The sequence below is a fragment of the Micrasema longulum genome, unplaced genomic scaffold (genome assembly GCF_059751315.1).
Source record: "Micrasema longulum isolate JH-2025_06_02 unplaced genomic scaffold, ASM5975131v1 h1tg002185l, whole genome shotgun sequence".
Taxonomy (NCBI): Eukaryota; Metazoa; Arthropoda; class Insecta; order Trichoptera; family Brachycentridae; genus Micrasema; species Micrasema longulum.
Window position 1 is genome coordinate 137401 of NW_028279350.1, and position 22955 is coordinate 160355.

Sequence of the window (22955 nt, forward strand, 5' to 3'; positions counted from 1 at the left end):
GAGATGATGACTTTTGAAATATAATGTATTTAACGCCAGAGTAGAGAGTACCCGCGCAGAAATGTTTACATCACTCCTCGTGTGGCCTACTAATATACGATTTAGTTTATTGTTCCGGGTATTTTTTTAAATAAAAAAGACACTAATCATAAAATACACTTTTATTTAAAGATAAAAATCACAACATAATGTTTTATAACATAGAGAAAAATTTAACATAATCTCCAATTCTAGGAACGTGGTGGAAAAACCGTATTTAAAGATTTATGCAAACTCTTAAAAAAAAAACTTAGGAATCAGTCGCTTCGTCACTCGAGTACATATAACAGCCTGATGATCCGGACATAGCTATTTCCCACGTATTTTTTTTATTTTTTTAATTTTGTTTTTTCAGAAAAATACAATTTTACAAATTTTTTTTGTAGACTAATGAAATTATTTGTTGAATCCTCGTCATTTTGTTTACCATTTTTTTAAATTAAATGTTTAAGTAACCAAAAACTATTCTTGAATATAACAAATATTTCTTGAGACTGTATTTACAATTCAGTATTTTTGTATGAAAGGGCGATCACTCACTCTAAATAAAATTAAAAGTTCAACCTTCCCTGTTTAACTGCAACTAGAGAACTTTTTAAACAAACTAAGCAATTAAATATAACTGAACTCTTTCAACTAGAATCAGTAAAATTTATCCATAAATTAGCCACTAATGTAATTGTAGACAAAGAACTAAAACGAGTAAAAAATTGTAGTCAACATGGACATAATACGAGAATATCAGACAAATACCATATACAACTTTCTAAAACAAGACAAGGACAATCAAGACTAATGAACCAGGGACTGAAATTATACAATAAACTACCAGACAAAACTAAACAAAAGACTCGGACAAACTTTTCAAAAGATGTAAAAAATATTATTTTGAACAACAGAGTATAAATGAAAAATGTATATATTATTTTATGTAAAATGAATGTAATAATCCGTAAGGGTTTATAAATAAATTTTCAAATTAAAAAAAAAAACGCTCGCGTGGACTTCTGTGGTAGATTTAGTCCCAACGATTTATCTCCGAATGGAATACTCTAGGACAGCGGTGCCCGTATCTCTTCTGGTAAAACGAACGCAGAATTAGAAAATCATACGATTTTGCTATTTCAAAACGAATGTTTTTTTTAAATCGCGCAACAATAAAAAAACATAAATTTAAAAAAATATATATTTTTTAAAGGTATTTCTGTTAAAAAATATCATCATCGTTCCCTTTGGTGCATAGGGCACTGCATTAGTACTCCAATCGCAGCGTATCTTGATCATTTTCGTTACATGAAGGTAAGATGATCAGTCTTACGCTTCAGGTACCAGTCCAGGGACTATGAAATATTCTAGTGTCAAAACACCCATTTTTAATAAATATTTTACATCAACCATGTCGGGAATCGAACCCGAGACCTCTTGCATGGCAGGCTAACGCGCTGACCATTACACCACGAGGCCAAAAAAAAATATACTCAGTAACTAAAATATAATTACTTTTAGACCGGCAGATTACGCCATTTCAAATTTAGAATCTATTATCTTAGGTATCTGGGATCTCAATAAAGACTAAGTAGTGAACTAAAATTTATAGTTATAATTTGAAGATAATAAATTGAACATGAAAGTGGTCGTGGCCAAATTTTAATTTTTCGGGTTTGAAAAGAAATACAAGCATTTTAAATACTCGTACCATACATTTTTGTGACATTTTCCTTTTTTTCTACTTTAAATTATGCTTTCGGTAATACTTATATTGTATACTTTAGTTGAAATCTTTATATATGGAATTGTATTATCTTTTAATGAAAAAAAAGTGTCGTGTCCTTTTAAAGTGTAGAAATACTGCTAGGATCTTAAAGAAACAGGATGCAATTACATTTCATGTGTAATTAGCAAATAAATGTGTATGTAACAAATGCATTACTTAAAAATTGAATTATTTTTCCATTTGTCAGATTGTCGAAAAAACAAAATAAACATTTCATTAGTGTTGCCACGGTAGTAATTTTTTTTACCCCACATTCCTCATCTAATGAGAGACCTTATGAAAGTTGAATCTCGGATTAAACAACTCTATCGTGGACATTCGACCGACATTATCTTTAAAACATCAAATATTATATAAAAATATCCGTTTTAGGTCAAATAAAATGTATTTTAAATATTCAGTTTTAAGTTTAAAGTTCATTAATTCAATTACCTACTCTTATTAAATGACCCTTTACTTATCTACTATGTTGTGTCAATCAATATTTCCCCGTGCGCAATAAAATTTTAGAGAAATTAACAGACTGCTTTTGTTTACCTTACATTTGTGTTATAATTATATTTTTTCCCATCGTGCAACATTACGCGGCGACATAACGAATGCACGCGGTGAAAGTGAGGCATAGTGGCTATTGGACACAGTCCGATGCATTCAAATATGATTCTACGCTCCTTCTGGACTATTCTTAATTCAATGCCTACATGTAACGTGAATTAAAAAAACAATTTTAAATATTAAGAATGGGCTGTATACATTTATTTTAAAGTTCATGAAATGACAAAAAAAACCTTTTTAACTTGTTTAAACGAGACTTTTGTGTAAGTTAATGTTTAATTTTGTGATGTAATATTTTTTAAAAATCAGATTCTTCATTTCAGAGTAATAAAACTCAATCATAAAAGAGTGCAATCAAGTAAAACGCTATCTCGCGATATCCAACGGCTTCAGCGCTAACGAATTATTTTCCTATCTTACTCGTGTAGATTATCTTGCGCATGTACTTGTAGCTCATGCGAAAAGTATCAGTAGGTAGTAGGTATCGCATATCGCATATCGCATATCGCATATCGCGAGTATCGGAACGCCGCGCCGCGCCGCCACAGCACCGCACCGGTGACGCGCATTAAGTAAATATCTATGCATATAATACGTTTTCTTGCGTTGTATTTCCATCAAATTATTCCCGAATCTAAGTACTTGGATTAACTAATGAGATTACCTACCACCTACCCACGCACACACACGCACACAATGTATGTATGTTGAAAACGGGAGAAAAAACTATTTAAAAAAAAAAAGCTTTTCATTAATGAAATGAAAAAGCAACACCTTTACATGTTAAGCGTAGTAATGTCATGTGCCGATGGCGATGCAGAAATGGCGATTCAAAAAAGTTGAATAATTAATAAAAATGATAGAGTAGATCTTTTTCTGATGAAAGTAATCGACAATATCATGCCTACTAAAAAAATATTTTTTAAGAAAATTAACAAATAATTAGCGCAGGACAAATACATATGCTTTCGCTGTAGTGATCGCCAACGTCGAGGAGACCCGGCAAGGCACCAGAAGAAGAAGAACAAATTATGGTACACACAACTCTAGTGTGACCTTAAGAATCAAAGAGATGAGTCTTACAAAATGAGGAACTTCAGCCCTACGGGAAATTGGATACAAAAAATGTTTTCTTACGCGGGGTAAAAATTAGAGCATTAAATTGTACCGCAAAGTTTCTTGAAATGTACAGAAAAAATAATAATAAATATTTTGATAAAAACGCACTACTTTAAATGACGTCACTGGTTCATGTGAATCAACCTATAATCTGAGAGCTATGAAAGATTTCCGGTCTGCTTGTCGCTTCTGGACCAATGGGAAGAACGGAATGAGAATAAGCGGAAATGAACCTCTGACGTTACACGCGGAGTTATTTCAGAAATACAAAACTTTGAAAAATCGTAGCGCCGATAATACGATATATAAAATTTTTTAAAAAATAATTTTGACTTAGTTTAACAGTCTATTAACAAATATTTTTTTTTTAAAAAACCACTGAACTTCCTCATTGCGCAAATAATTCAATCAGATGAAAACTGAGAAATGTGAAAAAAAAGGAAAGCTTAATGCGTCTGAATTTAATATCTTATAATGTTCTAATTAATTATTTTTTTTACAATTTTCTAAATAAATATATTTATTTATTTATTTATTTTAAAGAAACAAACAGTCGACAATGATATAATAACATTAAAAATATATTATATTGCAATCAACATTTCATATCGACCTTCCCGGGAATCGAACCCGGGACTCGGGGGACAACAAGTACGGTAATCCAACGCGCCAACCACTACACTAGGAGGCGGACTTATCTCCACTCGGTACTCCGAATGGCACCTTCGCACTACGGGCTCCGCTACTCTGTTCTATCTCCACTCTGGACGCCTGGCCTCTGGCCTCCGGATCCGTCCGTCCTGTCCGGAATATGTACGAGTACATACGACACGACATACGGGTATAAGTTAGTATAGTGTCCAAAGAACAAGGGACGGAAAAGGATTTGTGTAATAATGTATCCTTCTTTTATTCGATAGAATCCATTTTATTTGTCTGGCCGTCAGTTGCGGGATTATTGTATTACGAGCCTTCCCCCTGCCCCGCAACTTCCCCGGAGCCAGGCTCGTTTCTCTCGGATAAAGTAATCATTTAACGTTTCCATCAAAAAGCTTTTACTCGGCGTTCTCGGCAGAAAAAATCATATAATATTAGCGAGTGATATTTCTCCGCGCGAGTGGCGGGCAGGCGGGCAGGCGGGCGGGCGGGGAAGAGGGAGAGAGTACCTAGTGAGTAATTGAAGTAGGTAATAATGTATCCGGAGCCGGTTGTTCGTGCCGTCTCCCGCTGCTTCCCTAAAGGGAAAGCCAATCATCCCCGCGTAACTCAATAGTCCCCGCTCCGCGAGCGACACTTATTACAGGTGAAATGACTCGATTAAATTGGCACCACCCGCCGACCCGCCGACCCGCCCCGCGCGCGTATTGTGCGCACACGCGCTACTCCGACTGAAACTTCCTCTTGAGGACCGTCAACGCTAATATAATAATCGTCTTATATAATTACATCGCCATTATTCGATATCCGATGTGGCTAGACGCGGTAATGAGTACAGGGCGCGGGCCTCGCTCCGTCACCTGTCAGGGAGCACCGGACACCGCTGACCGCTTACACTGGGTGTCTAGAGCGTCTAGTAAGGTGGGCAGGTAATGCGTTCCGACATTATATATATTCGAACGTTCATTCTTCTTCGTGAGCCGTCTCAGATCCTCCCGTCCGGCCGGGGATTTCCAGCGGGGTCGCCTTCCCTCAGCCGGTGGGTCTCGGTTTTGCGACGCCGAAGATTCACCGTACGCCGCGCCGTCTCCCTGTCGGCCGCGACGCCGACGCCGACGGTGAGGTCGCTGATCACACCGGTCGGGACTCGCGGGATCGCGGGGACTACTCCGGGACGCCGGGGATTCGGACCTACGGACCTACAGACAGTCTCGCTGTTGTCATTTTATGGGTCAGCTAACCTTCCAGCGCCGGCGGGCCGCGAAGTATATCCCACCTCCCCCGTGGCGCTTCCGGTCATTCGAGTCCCCAGAACGTTCTCGCTCTAAGCTAAACCCAACTGCATCCGGGCGAATAAAGAATACAGTTCTGTGTGTGAAATTAACCCAGAATCCGCGACGAGCGTTATCGATTCGATGGCTACTCTCGAATAAAAAGTCCCGAATAAGGAAATCGAGTGGGAAAAATTCAGTCTCGCAGTAAAGTGAGCTAACATGCTCGTAATCCCGGGTTCGATTCGGGTAAGACTGATCATATTACCTTTCTGTAACAGATGATCGAGTCGCGCTGCATTTACACTATTAATGCGATTCCCTATGCACCACCAAGTACAGCAAATGGTTATGTCCCTCCGGACAGCGGGTAGTTAGTAGTCACTACCTGCTCCCTGCTCCCTGCTCTCCGCTCTCCGCATCCTGCTTACTGCAGTGCGTAATTCGCCATAATACAAACAATAAATTAATCTATTGAAATATTTTCTATTATACACATTCTAAAAGTTATGTTTCATAAATTATTGTCAAGATGATAAATCATAAAACAAAAAGTCACGTATTAAAAGTAAATGCTATTAGTTCGTGTTTCGGTGCTAATTGTGGCCATTAACTTATGAATAGCGACACACTCTGGACACGCTATTACCTAGTCGTAAGTTGTAACTCGTAACTCGTAACTCGACTGATGCATGTTTTTTGTTATTAATATTTTTAATGGACTCAGCTCTGAGAAAGAAGATGGAAATCGGTTAAGATGCACGCGAGCGTGATGCCGCCGATTTTAGTCCCGTAAGATAGTGAACTTACCTATTTCGAATCCACAATAATTACGCAATATTATTATTATTAAGTTGCGTGTTCCTATGTACTGATGAAGGGGTACATAATATTACAGTATGTACGTATTATACTCCTCCTAACGAAAAGTGCTGAAACTAAAGTGAAATTCTTCGGCGGAAGCTCCGCAGCCGAGACGCAAACCGGAAAATATTATTTTGTAGAGTAAGTTACCAACAGCTGCCTGCAAAGCGATGGAAAACTTATTTGTGTTTTATTTCTCGGCCCACAGAGAGCGCTATGGAAGGTTTAAGGCTTGGAGTATTTATATACTTTTTATTTTCTTTTATTTTATTTATTTCGAATACAAACAGATGTACAGGTTAAATGAATATTTTTTTTAAAAAAATATATATAAAATGTATACATAGTAGAGCCTGCCATCCAATTATATGTATTCACTAAATAATACTGTAATAAAGCGAAGACGCCTTGAAGTTTAAACTATATAAATAATAAATATACTATATATTAAAATAAGATAAATATGGACAAAACAAGGAGATAGTGGAAAGGAAAAGAAGGAAATTGATAACGAGTGGTAAAGGATGATTGAAGGAAAGTGAGAGTGGAAAATTGCATTTGATTTAATGATTAAACGAATTATGAATGAAGAGCATGAATCAAGCCTATTAATTATCTTCTGTACATATTGTATGGAGCGTTAAATATATCAAGACTATTAAATTTTTTGTTAAATGTTTCACATATACGAGGGATTGTAGAATGTTTCCGATGATTAGTTTAAATTTGCGAATATAGAAAATATCAGAGAGTCTAGTTGGCCTGGAGGGGACACGGTAAGCAAGTAGATTAATGAGTTCCGAGGAATCGAATTTATTATTGACAATTTTATAAAGCAGGATCTGATCAAACATATCTCTTCTGTGTGCTAATGAAACAAGGTTACAAGGCTAAATAATTTGGAAAATGCAAATGAAATTTGTATTCTAGTTTTTTCAGGAATTTTTTTTGAACATTCTCATATTTAATTTATAAACAGGAGACCAGATAGCAGTGCAATATTCAAGATGGGGGCGTACGTATGTTATGTAAAGCAATATAAATGAACCTAAATTTGTAAAAGATTTACACAGCCGCATGATAAATCCAGTCATTTTGTATGCCTTGTTAATTATAGTTTCTATATGACTATTGTAATTTAAGTTTGAGTCCAAAATAATTCCCAAGTCACGTATTTCGTTTACTTCTCTAATTGTATTTTCATTTATCATATAGTCATATTTTATTTTATTTTTATTACGAGTGAAAGATATTTTGTAACATTTAGACACATTGATATAAAGTTTGTATACGCTAAGGTTTAAGGCATTCAACTAAATACCTACAAGTTAACTGATACATTTTAGTAAAATATTTTTTTTTATTTTTGCTTTATTAAGTTAGTTCTAATTAATCTAACTAATATAAACTTTTAATAATTTTACAATTTTTTTATTAAAATTTCTCAATAACATATTTTTTCAAATTAATTTTAAATATTTAAATTTTTTTATTTCCTTTATTTCTTCGGGTAACTCAATGTACAGCTTCAATCCCTTGTACAAAGAGTTTTGAGATTCTGTTTTTTTCCTCATTGGTAATCTTATCTTTTTTTTACCCCCTTGTTTCATATGTATGACATTGTTGGTTAAATTTTATTATTGTTTTTATTTTATTCATCCCCTTGATTATTTTATGTAAAAAAATAGCCACTTTATATTTAATTTGTTGCTTTACTGTGAGCAAGCCAATTTCTTTGTGCATTCTTTCTACATTAGAATATATATTTTTTTAGTATAATCCTCATTGCGTTATTTAAAGAATTTGTATATTTTGAATTTTTTCTTCATTACATAAAAAAAGAATGGAAGAACAGTAATTTATGTGTGGACAAATTATTGTTTTATATACATTTAAGAATACTACTTTTTAAATCTATTACATTTCGTAATCTTCCCATAAATGTTTTTTTTTGTTACATATTGAGTATGTTTTTTAAAATTTAAATATTTATCCATGTAGACCCCGAGATACTTTATTTCGTCCAAATAATTTATATTCAAATTATCAATATTTATATTGTAACCCTAGGGTATTATTTTTCTCTCAATATTCATATATTTTGTTTTCGATATATTTAATGTTAATATAAAATAATTACAAAAACATTCATTTCTAAATTAGTTTTTGCCATCAGTTTCAGTAAAATAAAATAATGACAAAAACATGCATTTCTAAATTAGTTTTTGGTATGAATTAACTTCTTAATTTTAACCTTTTTGGTTCCATTTTCTTATATTTTTGATTAGTAAACCATTGATAAATGTAAAAAAACAACGCTCGTTACACAGTTTAGTCGGTTTCTGCTCAAATAAAACCACTTTAGGTTTTACCGTCACGCGTCATTAGCAAGTACCTCCATTTAAATTGGGTTATTTTAAACTAGTTTTTATTGAAGCTATATTTTTTTATAAAAGTTCATAAATTAGGGAAAATAAAATAAGTCTAGTGACCCGTTCATAAATATCCTAATAAAACTGTCTTCATTTTTGACAGCAATCGTTCATTTTTATATATCGTATTATCAGCGCTATTATTTTTTTAAGTTTTGCATTTCTGAAATAATTCCGCGTGTGACTTCAGGGGTTATTTTCTGTCAGTTCTTCCGATTGGTTCGTTTACGGTAAGTTTAAGGAATGTAGGTATATTGTTGGTAACAACAATATATCTACAGTCGTCTGCATACCCACACAGCTTGGAAAGTCTTTCTAGATTTGCCTCTCCTAGTTAACAGTCGCTCTCTAAACATAAACGAAATAATACGGACCAAAATGGACACCAAGTCGTTGGAACAAAAGGCATAATAGTACTACACACGTGCGTTTCCAGAAACTATCTACCAGCCAGCGGGCCACATGGCGACGGTATCTACCTACTGTCTACAAAAGCTTCTCTTCGGACATATATCTCCCTTTGTTAACCATGGAGTTGAAACAGTGTTTGATTTATTTAGTTTTTTATTGCTTACTTCTTGGCATGAACACTCGACCAATTTACTACTATACTCTATTTTTTATAAATTTATTGATATTGTTTTAACTTTGCTGGAATTCCTCTCGTCCATGCGCTTTGTAGCTGCACGATGATTGGTTATCTAGCTTTCATATATCTACTTTAAAATACTTAAATTTTGTAAATAGGATCTAGAATTCCAATCGTCTATGCGCTTAGTAGCTGCAAGATGTGTTGTAATCTTACACCTTTTTATTATTCATATTTTTTATTTTTTTAAATATCATTAATACACTAAATTTATTTGTCAATTTTTAAAATGTGTAAATGGGGGCCAAATTTCTAACTGTCTATGCGCTCTGTAGCTGCAAGACGTCCTGTAATCTAGCTCCTATCTGTTATAATTTTTGATTGATCTTAATTGAAAACGAGGAACTAGAATCCCAACCGTCCATGCCCTCTGTAGCTGCAAGACGTACTGGGATATTTATTAATTGTAAAGCGCCCTTGAGGTGATTTTCACAAAAATGGCGCTATATAAATTATCCAACTATATATATATATATATATATAGTAATAATAAGTATTTGTAATAAACATCAGTCAACCGTACCGAGTCTTATTCGCGTCAGAGTGTTTCCATACTTTCTCGGGTGTCCCGCAAGGCTCTAACCTGGGTCCATTGTTGTTCTCAATTTTCATTAATAATATTAAAAATGTAATTTTGAACTCGCGTTTTCTGTTGTTTGCGGATGACTTAAAACTGTTCTTAAAGGTGACAACTTCTGACGATTTTCGTCTTCTCCAAGCGGATATATCTAATATATTTTAATGGGGAAGGCGAAACAAACTTGGGTTTAATGTTTCCAAGTGTTCGGTCACGTCCTTCACTAGGGTCCAAAGAACTCTTTTTTTTCGCTACAAAATGAATGACCAGAATCTGATACGAACATCGAATGTTAAGGATCTGGGCGTTAGATTTGTAAGCACTCTGACATTTTATGAACACATAGAGACAATCAGTGGTAATGCATTGAAGATGTTAGGATTTGTTCTGCGTACTGCCAGGGTTTTCAAAAATACCCGCGTACTGAGAACTCTTTACAACTCCTTGGTGCGAAGTAGACTCGAGAGTGGCTCGATGATTTGGGGACCACATGAACTTAAGTACTCTCTTATGATAGAGAAAATCCAAAAGAAGTTTCTGAGATATCTCTACATGAGAGAGTGCGGGTATGATCCTTGGCTCTACCCGACCGAGTTTCTCCAGGGTATGCTTGGCTACAACAGTTTAGAGACTAGAAGGAATGTGTATTTGACCACACATTTTTATCGATTGTTGCGCGGTGTGATCGATAATTCTGAAATTATGATGAGCATTGGTTTGTATGTTCCTGATAATTACCTAAGACAGCGTCAGCATAGATTGTTTCATATTCCGATATTCAGGACCAACCTGCCTATGGTTATGCCTGTTGGAAGGGCTACCGCTATGCTGAACAACATCGCTCTGGATATTGATCTGTTCCATGTATCCGAAGGGGTTTTCCGGAGCAGGATTCTTCGACTACTTTGACATGAGTCTCTTTCGTTTATTTTTTTTTCTTTTTTATAATATGTACGTATTGACTATATTTTTGTAATGTATATGTTATATTTAAAATAAATAAATTGAAAATTGAAATTGAAATTACTAATCTTCTATACAACCGTAGGTCTATAACAGTAAGCAAACCGGATATGCTTCGCAGCTCTCATATCATTGGTCGGTTCATATGAACTAGTGACGTCGTTCAAAGTAGTATTTTTTTATAAAAATATTTTTAATTATTTTTTTTGTACATTTTTAAGAAACTTTGCCGTACAATTTGATGCTCTAATTTTTACTGCGCGCAGGGAAAATTGCCCAATTGTATTCAATTGCCCGTAAGACTGAAGTTCCTCAATTATATATTATCATGCATCGGACATCGGATTATTCGTCACAAAACCCATTAATTTTAATTCGAAATTTAAAAACTGATAGGTAGGTAATGTTCGTATTATAGAATTAAAAAAATATACGAAGATGTCGGCAAAAGCGTAAATTGTTTTTAGAACGGGAAAATAAAACCGAACATTGGTCATAATATTTATTGTCTTCGTATATTGATAGTCGATATAGGTATTAGAACAAACATAATTCCGCGGAAATTAGTTCTAAAATAGATTCAAAATAAACTTAACTCTGTAGGTACTTTGATCGGTTGCATACGCTCGGGGTTAAGTTCTTATTTACAAACATCAATGTACCCAGTTAGGTAATAATGCGTTGTTTTACAGTTTTACAATGATTGTGTAAAAGGTAAACATCGAGTAATGTAAAGCACGGGGAGTAAGTTGCGGGTTGTAGTTGTAGTATATTGCGGTTAGTGGCTAGGTGTGTACCTACTGTACTCTGTCCTACCGGCACTGCCACCCACCCCCGGACCGCGACACCCGCGCGGGCCCGACAGGGCGTAAGTCCAGCAGCCGTACGCCAATCTGAACCATACCGACATCCGGAAATCAGAACCTCTATTAACAACTGTTTCTAATTTTTCTACGTTTTATGTGTAGTGTTTTGAAATTTTTTACATTTCTGTGTAAATTTTATTTTCAATGTGTATTCTCGCATGTAAATAAATAAAAAGTAACTCGTCAAATTAATACAAAAAATGAATTAATAAATTATACCGAAAGTTATGATTTACATACTTTTAATGTTAACATCGCCGCAAGTACGCGTATTTAATTTAAAATTAAGTACCTACCATCGACTAACGCGGGCAAATAATTTTATAAAATATATTAACCAATCAATTTTTGTTAATTTTTTTTATCTATACATAATAATGTGTCAGCAGAAACCGATGCAACTGTTGTATGCTTCCTTATGTCGTGTATTAAAAATATATGCACCTAAAAGTATTACTAATAAAGAAATTAGAAACAAAAATGTTTTCTTGCGCGCGGTAAAAAATAGAGCATTAAATTGTACGGCAATGTTTAAAAACGAACTATTTTGAACGACGTCACTAGTTCGGAGGAGTCAACCGATGATAAGAGAGCTGCGAAAGATATTCGGTTTACTTACCATCATCGGACCGATCGGCAAAACTGACCGAGAATTATCGGAAGAGAACCTCCGTCGTCACAAGCGGAGTAATTTCAGCAATACTAAACTTTAAAAAATTACAGCGCTGATAATACTATGCGTTTATTTTTTTAAAAATTTGGCTTCGTTTAATAGTCTATCAACAAATATAAAAATAAAATAAAAAATACTTAACGTGCTCATTCTAAATACCTAATTTTCGATTGACTGTAGTTAACCAATTGCTGTTAGGTACTAGTAACTAGTAACTAGGTACTAGGTGGGTATCGTGATACTACATACATTACATGGGTATCCAAATAGTAATACCGCTCGTCCGCCTCAAGGTGGAGTGGTTGGCGCGTTCGATTACTATTTACGAGGTCCAGATTCAACTCTCAGTAGCTACAGTTAACTCGAAAAATACATAATGAAGGGTTTACTTCACTACAACATTTCATGGTACTCGCGCATGTACGTGTCTAGTGGCTGATATAATGTGAAGATTAAAGCTGCCCAGTTTACGTTAGGCTTCCGTCCATCCGATGATCGAAGTAACTTATGTACCGACTTGTATACCTACAGCGTAAGCGTGTCCTCGCTACTAACTACTCACTACTCGCTACTTACTAGGAGTATATTTTATTTAATTTATTTTGTTTTTTGATGCTGTGCGTACTACAGTGTCATGACTGTCATGTTCCAATTATAACAATAGTATAATTGTATTTATCGACATACTCGTAACACAACTCGTCAACATTTCGAATTTAGGGTGCATGGAGTAGTGTGTTTTGTTGTTGTATTTATTGAAATATATACATAATACGGATGATCCCACCGAGCCACTTTTTGGAGCTTGTCGGTGGAGATTTAGCTATATAAAAGTATTCCTACTCCAAAATAAATATCTTTTCACCGACAATTTTTGACAAATTGAAAAACAGTAACACCCGCATCTGCTGAATTTAAAAAAATATTTCAATTATATAAAAACATAATAATTATTATTCGATAACTATTTTTTTGTTGTTGTAGAATTGAAGATATACAGGGTTTTCTTTAAACCCTATCACATCCGAAACCGCGATGATCAGTATGGGCAAGAAGACATATTAGTATATTAAAAAAATATTTAGTACAAATATTTTAAAAAATATATATAAAAAACAAATGGTTTCTTACTTCTGCAGGGGAGAAGTGAGGGGAGTACGGCGCAGTATCAGACTCCTCCCTCCTCGTTTCTCCCCTTCAGAAGTAAGCGACCATTTGCTTTTTTGATATTTTATTTATTTAAATGTTATACGTTTAAAAAAATAATTTTCATATGCCAATATGTCTTCTTGCTAATACTGATTATCGTGGTTTCGGATGTGACAGGGTTTAATGAACACCTGTATTTATAGAAAAATGCATCTTGTGTATACCTAAACTTTCTTTTACAATTCATATTAAAGATGTTATCAATAAATCTTTAAAGGTCCTTGGATTTATTAACAGAATCACAACTGACTTCAAAAATATCAATATCCTGTATCTGTTTTCTAGTATGTACGAGTATATTTGTTGAATTACCTTATATAAAAAATAATATTACGAATTTTCATAAATTATTTTTTATTTTTTTTTATTTATTAAATCATACAAATTTTTTTTTTGTACTCCCAGGAGTTACAACAAACTCATTTTGGGACAGAAAAATATTTACACATAGGTATGTTAACAACAATAATATAGCAACAAATAGTAATAAAGTAACAAGTAATAATATGTACATAAAAACTGAAATAAGATAGCAAGCAAATATATGATACAAATCATACATTCGCTTGCCATCCCTTAAACAATCCATAATAAAAATAAAAAATAAAATTGTTATATTTACATATTGCAAGAAAGAAATATTTAAGGGAAAAAATAACTTAAAACTAAATTTCACCCTCCACGTACCTCCTCAAGTAGTAATTTTTTAAATGAATACTATTGTTATTTATTTGTTTATTTTATTTTGAGAAGGCAACGGGAAACCACTCTGGCCATCTTTTCCCGGGAATCACTACGGCATGTACATACCTTGCAATGTAAGGCAGAAGACACGTGTTTTGTAATATTTTCCAAAAACAAAAAATTAGAAGCATAAAATAATCATCATAATTATGTCAAAAATAATGTCAAATAAATCATCATTTCTTTTACAGGAGACAGATTTCGCTAAATTGATTTGATAATCAATTCGCGTGTATTATCAAAGTTTAAAAGATATCAACGAATTCGGGAAAAGGAAATTGACTAATCTCTAAATAAAATGTTATTTTATTACACTATTTAACATTTACCATTCTGCCCATATTTGAACATCTGTATCCCATCAATTCTTCCATCTGTTGATATTTGTGAAGTTAGAGAGCTTAAACCCTTATTGATGCGGATGAGATTTATTTGATTGAACTATTTCACCAGCTACAGTGTACAAGTGACCACTTTAACCAGCGAATGACAGGTCATAAGCTCTGCAGATGTCTAGACTTCTATATTCCCTTCTTTAAATGATTTTCATCTCAATATAAGAAATTGCTCAAACTTTGTAACAAATATTATAAAAGTTCAAAATGTAAACAATTTACCTATCCTGAAGATGCCTTCTTAAGCGAAAGCGCGCATTGATCAAAAACAAATAAAAGTAAAACTAAACCAAAAAGTTTATTGATAATTTTAGTTTAATTTTATCTTTATCAAACTATGGAGTTTTATCGAGAAATATCTATTTATACGTATTCGCTGTATTTACTAAAATACTGTAACTACAGCGAATGAAATAAGAATAGATTTATTTATTTATTTTATGAGGTAAAGAATAATGAAAATTTAGAAAAAGAATACTCAAGAATAGTAAAACATGCTTGTGGGTGAGATTAGTACTACAGATGCAACTAACTCGTAACTCGTAACTAAAGCTCTGTATTTACGGATACTGTTTACGGAAAAGCATCAGAAAGTCGCTTTTCCTCCGCACGGGGCCGGAGGGCGGTCCGAGTCGCCACGCCCCCCTCGGCCTCCCCCCGCGCCGCGCCCCCCGCGGTACTCGCGCGCGCGCACCGTCAGTCGCCCCCTCGCGAGCGGCAGGACCGGCCGTGCGTTTTCGAGTGTCGCGCGCTGATCTACCGTCCGCGCCTTTGGAATACCGTGCAGTGACAGTGCCAGTGCTCGTGTCGTGCTAGTGCCCCGGCGTGCCGAGCAGTGCGTGCAGTGCGTGCAGTGCGTGCAGTGCGCCCAGTGGCCCCAGCGCCCGCGGCGGCGAGCAGCGCGACCTGAGCGCCGCGCGGAGTGTGGGATGGTCGTGCGGGCGGGAGGCGCCCGCTGAAGAGAAGAATACGGGCTCCAGTCCGGGGAGCGGCGGCGGGCCATGCGGGGCTGAGGGGGCGCATGGCGGGCGCCAGGGCGGGCAGCGCTCCCCCCGGCCCCTGCGGTGAGGGGGCTCGGGGCCCGAGACGCAGCCGCAGCGCCGGGGGCGCCGGGCTCCCGCCGCCTCGCCTGCGCCCGCTCTTCCTGTGGGTGCGCCAGCTCGACACGGCCGTGCTGCAGGTGCACTGCGAGGACTACGATTCCCGGAACCGTCTTCGGATCGCCAAGACTCCTCTCGGCTGGCGCGCTCTGCCGCGAACGGAGACCTTCGACGCCATCCGCCTGCCACCGGCGCCACCTCCCGCCCGCCGAGCTCGCCCCCCGCGCCGCTCCCGGCCTCCGCGCCGCACCCTCCTTCCCCGCGCCCCGGTTATCGATCCGCCACCCCCTGTCACGACCTCCGCCGCTCCTCCCTCGCCCGACGTCGGTCGCCATCGAGGGACGGACTCCGAAGACGGGTCACGTCCTTCCGCAGGAAGCGGTCGAGAAGATTCGTCCGAAAGAATCTCGAGGCTCGACTTTGACAATTCCAAGGAGAGTTCGAGAAGTGCTTGGAATTTACCGGATATAGAAATAAGCATTCCGTCTCACACTATTCATATACCGCAACGTTCTGAGCGAAGAGACCCCTCGCCGCCTTCCGACGATACCCTTCCTGAAAGAGACTTCAACCCTACCCCGTTAGATAAATTACTCGCTGTTGCGGAGTTAGAGTTTAATCAGCAAAGAACGAGTACACCTGATCCCGAGGAACCCTCGGGAGAACAAACAGGAGCTGACTCACTACATAGACAATTTGCTAAATTTCCTTTTCTATCGGAAGACGAATGTGACAGAGATATTGTTCCGTTTGATATTCCTGAAACAGTTGAGAATCACCAAAATGAGTTTTACCCTCAAAAACACTCAAGATCAGAAAATAAGATGATTGAGGAAGAAAATGTTTTTCAAGGTGGAATGGTCGCCGCCAAAGATCTTTTTGAAAGTATTACTGAAAGTCATTACATGCCGGTGGATTTAGATAATCACGACCACGAAACGATAAATGCCAACGAACTGTTAGATTCTTTAGTGGAAAAGGGTTGCGAAGATCATAATATTATTGGAAATGATTTTGACAAAATTTCTAACATAGTTTCAGAAAACAATGAAAATATTGACGGAGATTATGACGAGGACGATGAAGAAATGTTAATGGATGATGCCCCAGTTTCTGATATAATTCATCGACTCGAACAATCCTTGGATTCTCCGGGACAAAACAGTATGACGGCAGCCCAAGGTCTTCTTCATTTACAACAGATAACGGATAATTTGTCGAATGAGCATAATAATATTGATCAAGAAGGGGAATATGCCGAAGAGACTTATGAAAAATCTGAAGAACCAGTTACCGAACAGTCTCCTCGTAGCGATGAAATAAATGTGTCTGTAGTTGATGAAAAACAGCTGGAATGTGAAAGTGAGAAACAAGAAGATATTGAAAACTCTTTAGATGAGACTGCTAATCAAAATCCTCTTTCAAATCAAATTTCGCAAGACGAACCCCAATCAGAGCTTGAAAATGACCATAATGAAATTGTGGAGTCCGAAGACTACTCTTCCGGAGAACAAGCTTCGGAATCAGATTTTATACAAACAGAAATAAGCAAAGTTCAAGAAGAGGATGATCAAGAATCTATTAAAGACAGTATAAGAGATAAAGAAAGTGACATTCATGATTCAGGTGATGACATGATGCCAACAGACTTGCGTATGAACGCGTCACCTAAAGAATCTACGGATGCTATAGACGACGTAGCGGATGAGTTATCAAATAAAAGCGATGAATTGCCAAAAGATTTAAGTTGTCGCAAAAGACCCGCTAGTCCGTGCATTTCTCTTCAAAGAATGGAAAGTCCCAGGCCTGTATCTAGAGGTTCTGACACTGTTCAATCACCTCAGCCTAGTGGGATACCGGCTGTTCCACCATCTCCTGAACTTTTCCCTACACCCCAAAATAGATGTAACTCAAAATCATTATTTTTAGAAACACTGCTCGCTTCTCCATCTCCAAAAATGTGCTTTTCGTCTGAATTGACGATTACGAAGCATCAAAATGAACCTCTTAATTTAGGTAAAAGTCGGAAATCAGCCAGCCCTACTGTAAGTAGTTGCTCGGAGGAAGTAAAAAAAACGAAATCATTCGGGGAACCAGAAGAAAAGCGATATAGAAAGGATATAATTGACGAACCTCCTTTGCAAAAACTTAACAAACTCTTTTCTAAATCGAATGAGTGCGTTTCAGAAGGGAAAGCAAAGAAAAGCGACTCAAGAACACACCGGAGTTCATCAGAACCGAGCCCTCTAGAACAGTTGCAACTGTTAAGATGTAGCTCAGAGTTTGAAGTTCCAGATCCTTTATTAGTTCCTAAAGAAAGATTTAGCGCTATTCTTGCATCGCCCGCTAGAGAAATACCCGCACTGTTATTACAAAGACCCGAACTCAGGTTACCCGAAGCTTTTGCTTTTCCGGCTGTCTTACAGGATCCAGATATTTTAGTAGTATCACTATCGCAACTCGAGGGGATTCTCCAGAAACAAAAGAATATTTCTGAAAAGGATTCTAATAAACATAAAGACCATAAACAGGCGAAGCTCACTACTCCTAATAATTTACCAGAGGTTGCTAAAGTTCATTCTACAGCTGCTCCGCAGACGTCCGAGAGTCCTTTGCGGTCTCTCGTTGGAATGGGATCTGCGCCTGCCGCAGAGGCCATGGCTGGAGATATCGATGCTGCCACATCAGCAGCGCTAAACCAAGTGCTCTGGCTTCCTTACCTCAGCCAGTTCGAGGCGGCAATGGCTTGCTCGCAGAATGCTGATTTCCTCAAAGCGCTTAACTCGCCGGTCCCTCCGGGCTATCCGGCACAAACGACCTATCCCGACTTGAGCCAGATGTTCTCCCAGCAGTCGCGGTTTATGAATTCTGCGTACCCGGGTATTCCCCCACTGGACTACGGGAACCAACTGGAACTGGCCATGTGGCAGGAGGCGATGGCTCAAACCAACGGTTCTAATTATCCAAGGACCGTTAAAAATAATATGGAATCCAATTTTTTGAAAAGCTCGGAGGCTCAAAACATTTTTGCCCAAGCTGCTAAGATTCAACATCATCATCAGCAACAGCACCAACACCAGCAACAGCAACAAGCTCGCAGCCACTCCTCCGCTAGGACGAGCCCCATCACCCGAGGCTGGAGGGGGGGCTCCGTGTCGGGGCTCGGTCCCGCGGGAGGCCTGCCGCCCTTCCCGTGGGCCGGGTACCCCGCCAGGCCGCCGCCCCCGAGCCAGTACAGCCCGGGCCAGCGCGGCCGGCCGCCGCACTCGTACTACCAGAACAACAACTACCTGAGCAGCAGCAAGCAGCCGGCCGGCGGCGGCGGCTCGCGGCCGCCGCCCGGCGCGCCCCCGGAGTCGCGCCCGCGCATCACCGTCAAGTCGCTGCACAACCTGCTGGAGCCGCCCGAGGTGGGCAGCTCCACACACCCCCCCGAGGAGCTGCCGCACGACCCCCACACCCCCCTCTGGCACCCGCTGTTCGGAAAGTAAGTTCATATTCCTACAATCCGTGATGAAACTATTCTTTGTTTTCCGATTTTCAGCTAGTTCGAATCTTTTTTACTTATTTGTTTATAATTTGTTTATAAAAAAATGTAATTGTTAGTTATACTTCGAATGATTTCGAGGCTATTGAATGCCTCATCATCTGGACCTATACCTGACCTAAAAACGTGATGATGAGGTAGTAAGCTCGGAAACCGGTCGACGAGACGTATAACTAAAAATTAAAGTGGAAATATGTGTAAAATGTCATAATTTTTTTACAAGTTTATATATTCATGTTCTATCATATTATATTCCTTTAATTTAATTTTAATTTTTTTCTTTATTTAAGATATATATACATCTGCGTTGGGTTGATTTTTACGGATATTAGGTCAGACGCATTTCGCTATGGTAATTTTCAATAGTTTAATTTAGTTCAATAATTTAGTTTAGGTGACTTCATCCAATAATTCCGTTCTTGAAAGCAGGTACTAATTACGTAAAAAATATAAAAACGGTACGAAGGTTTTCACGGTCACTGTTATCAATATGTTTCTTTTTTGGGTGATACCGTGTGTGTCGGATTTGTTCCGGTGTTTCGGCTACCATTGCAGGAGCCATCTTCAGGGTAAACTGAGTCAGTTTCAAACACGTTCATTATGATGAACGTGTTTGAAACGGTGGAGTAGATTTTCTATATTTAAACAGCTCTATAATATCTCACTCTGCCACATTTGTTTATTTTTTCAGAAACAAAAAAAAACACATTTATTGAAAATATTATGTGAAACTATAAATTTTATATTTGAAGCACTAACTTTGTGACTGAGAATGAAACAGGAAAAAAAAACTTCAGATGCTTCAATCTTCAATTGTTATTATTATCGGTATGTTTTCTATACATATATTGTTTTATTTTTGATATTATTATTGTTGGAATTTTTAAGAATCATTTTATGAGAAAAAAAACACGTGCAAAAATAGAGGAATTTCCTAGCTAGTCGGGACCTGAAACGAAGAACCTTCGTTCATTTTAAAACTGTGCGTCCTCTCGAGGAGCTGGGGGCAGACGCCATTTACTCATATCAACATAACCCATAATCCCAGCTCTCGCGCCTCAATCTGATAGCCTGAACTTTCGTAATATTCCCTCCTCCGAAGGATTTTTTTGCCTTCCGGTAATGATAGAATTTTCCGGCCGCGGTGATGGTCCGCCTGCTGCGCCACGCGCGTCGCCCACTCGGGGCGCGGCCGCGGGATTCCTGCGCGACATGGGAGATGGCATCGGGAGACAAATGGCCGCTCATCCATTTAGTCAGTTGACCCGTTTAACCCTAATGAAGGCTACCGGTTCTGTCGACTACCGACTACCGACTGCTGACTACCGACTGCTGAATAAAGAAATCACCGATTGCTGCTATGGAGATGCACCAGGTCACGGTTCGACTACTCGCTTTACATAATACAATTCGTAGCTACATATGTATCATTGATGAACAATATCTAAACATAACCAGAGCCAAGGCAGTGATGTTTTCTTATCGTCAAAAAATTATAGAAAATAACAGTCCTTATAAACTCTACAGATAAAACAATATCCGAAAGAAACTATCTTAATAACCTTCGCAGAACTCTTCAAATCGGATGCAAAATGGTGAAACGAACTTAGCAATAAAGTACTGAAATGGCTGTCCAAAAATCACAAATAAGACAAAAGACTGATCTCAAATATATCTTCTACCATTTTTCCTTTTATCGATTCAGAATATCCGTTTCCGTTCTGTCAAAATATTTTATTAATAATGTAGACTTTGAACAAGTCCAGTATATTAAAGACCTAGGTGTTACTTTCGATACTGAGTTAACTTTCTCACCTCACTACGAAATTATCTCAATGTTAGGTTTTGTTATTTATAACATTCGGCATTTTCAAATATTGAAACAATCGTAATTTTATTTTGTTCTATTGTAAGATCGCAGCTAGAGTATGCATCCGCAGTTTGGAGTTCCGCTTATTACCGCAACTCATATGATCTTGAATGATTACAAAGAAAGTTTTTAAGATACATTCAATTTAAATTAGGTCTACCTGTGTCAGAAATAAATTATAAATCCCTGATTAATAATTTAAATTTAACATTACTATCAAGCAGGAGGGCAGTAAATGACCTCTTGTTTATTTATAAATTATTAAATAATAAAATAGATTGCCCAGAACTGATAACTTTAATAATCTGTCATATTCCACATAGACCAACAAGACGATTTTTTTGTTTTACAGTCATCATCGTGGTAGTAATTATTCATTGAATTCACTAATTATTCGCATGCAGCGACTTGCAAATCAATTCAGTGATGATTTAGATTTATTTTATATCACGCCGATGATGATCAAGTCCCGAGTTTTGAAAAAATAATTAACAATTAAAAGTTCAAATAATGATAAGTTCTTCATTTTTGTTTTAACTCTTTACTCGTGTGTGTATAATTATTTTTAAAATTTATTTTTGTTTAGTATAATTATTTAACCACGAAGTAAACTTTTTAACTTTCCTTTTTAAGCACTTTCTTTCTTTTTTTTCCTCTTCCTCTTTTTTAAAACTGCTGTTTTCTTCAATTTACATTTCTTTTATATAGGTAAATATTTATATTTGATACAGATGTAATATCTTTTTTATGTATAAATACTGTTAACCATTGTATACTTTTCTCGATGTTTTTGTTTTTTTTTTTACATATTAATGATGCTATTTTTTGTTGTATTTTTTTTCACTGGTTTTATTTTAATTATGTGAAAGGTTCACGGAACCGTAAATAAATAAATAACAAATTGTATTTTGTTTATATTTTCTGATTTTTTATTAGATATTTTTATGTTTTTTCATTATGTATTTTTGTATTATTTAATTTGGTACTCACTCTTGTTTGGCATATTATTTATTACTCCTATTTCTTACCATAGTAGAGAGAGAGAGAGAGATAGTTTCTAGAAACCATATCTCAATTAGCATTTCAATTATGTTTATATATATATATGTATAATATTTTTCTATTGATTTCAATGATACTATTATTTTGTACATTTGATTATGTAGGAACCTAAATATGTATAATTTTTATTTTAATATTTATATCTGATTATCTTTTATACATTGTATTCTTCTGACTTTTATTATTTATTACTTATACCTTGTTTTTCTGGATTGTTATTCTATTGCATCACATGTCATTAAAATTTAATCTAATTAATTTCACTGTGTATTTTTTACTGTTAATTATTAAAACTTGACACGGGCACAGCCTAAAAAGTCTTAACAAGTTCAATAATATTTAAGCGAGTGTAATTTTAATAAATGAATAAATAAATAAATATTTGTAGCGCTAATTTTATGGTTCATTGTTATACTTTAGAGGCATAAATAAAATAACTTTGTTTTATGGACCACTTTTTATTCACACAACCGACTAGTTTCGGCAACTACACGTTGTGCTCTTCAGGACTATAAAATAACTATTTATTATATACACCCCTCGATTGTGTACACCTCCCGAAGACTAATCTTTGTCGAGAAATGCTCAA

General features: G+C 36.7%; 1 protein-coding gene across 1 annotated transcript in view; it reads left to right on the forward strand.

Annotated features, from left to right (window-relative positions):
* Window positions 1–15677: 15677 nt before the first annotated feature.
* Window positions 15678–22955, forward strand: part of LOC148272799 (uncharacterized) — a 125042-nt gene continuing 117764 nt past the window's right edge. The window contains exon 1 of the mRNA XM_088239553.1: window positions 15678–19374. Coding sequence (XP_088095679.1) covers window positions 15809–19374 — 3566 coding nt within the window. The 5' untranslated portion in view covers window positions 15678–15808. The remainder of the gene's footprint in view (window positions 19375–22955) is intronic.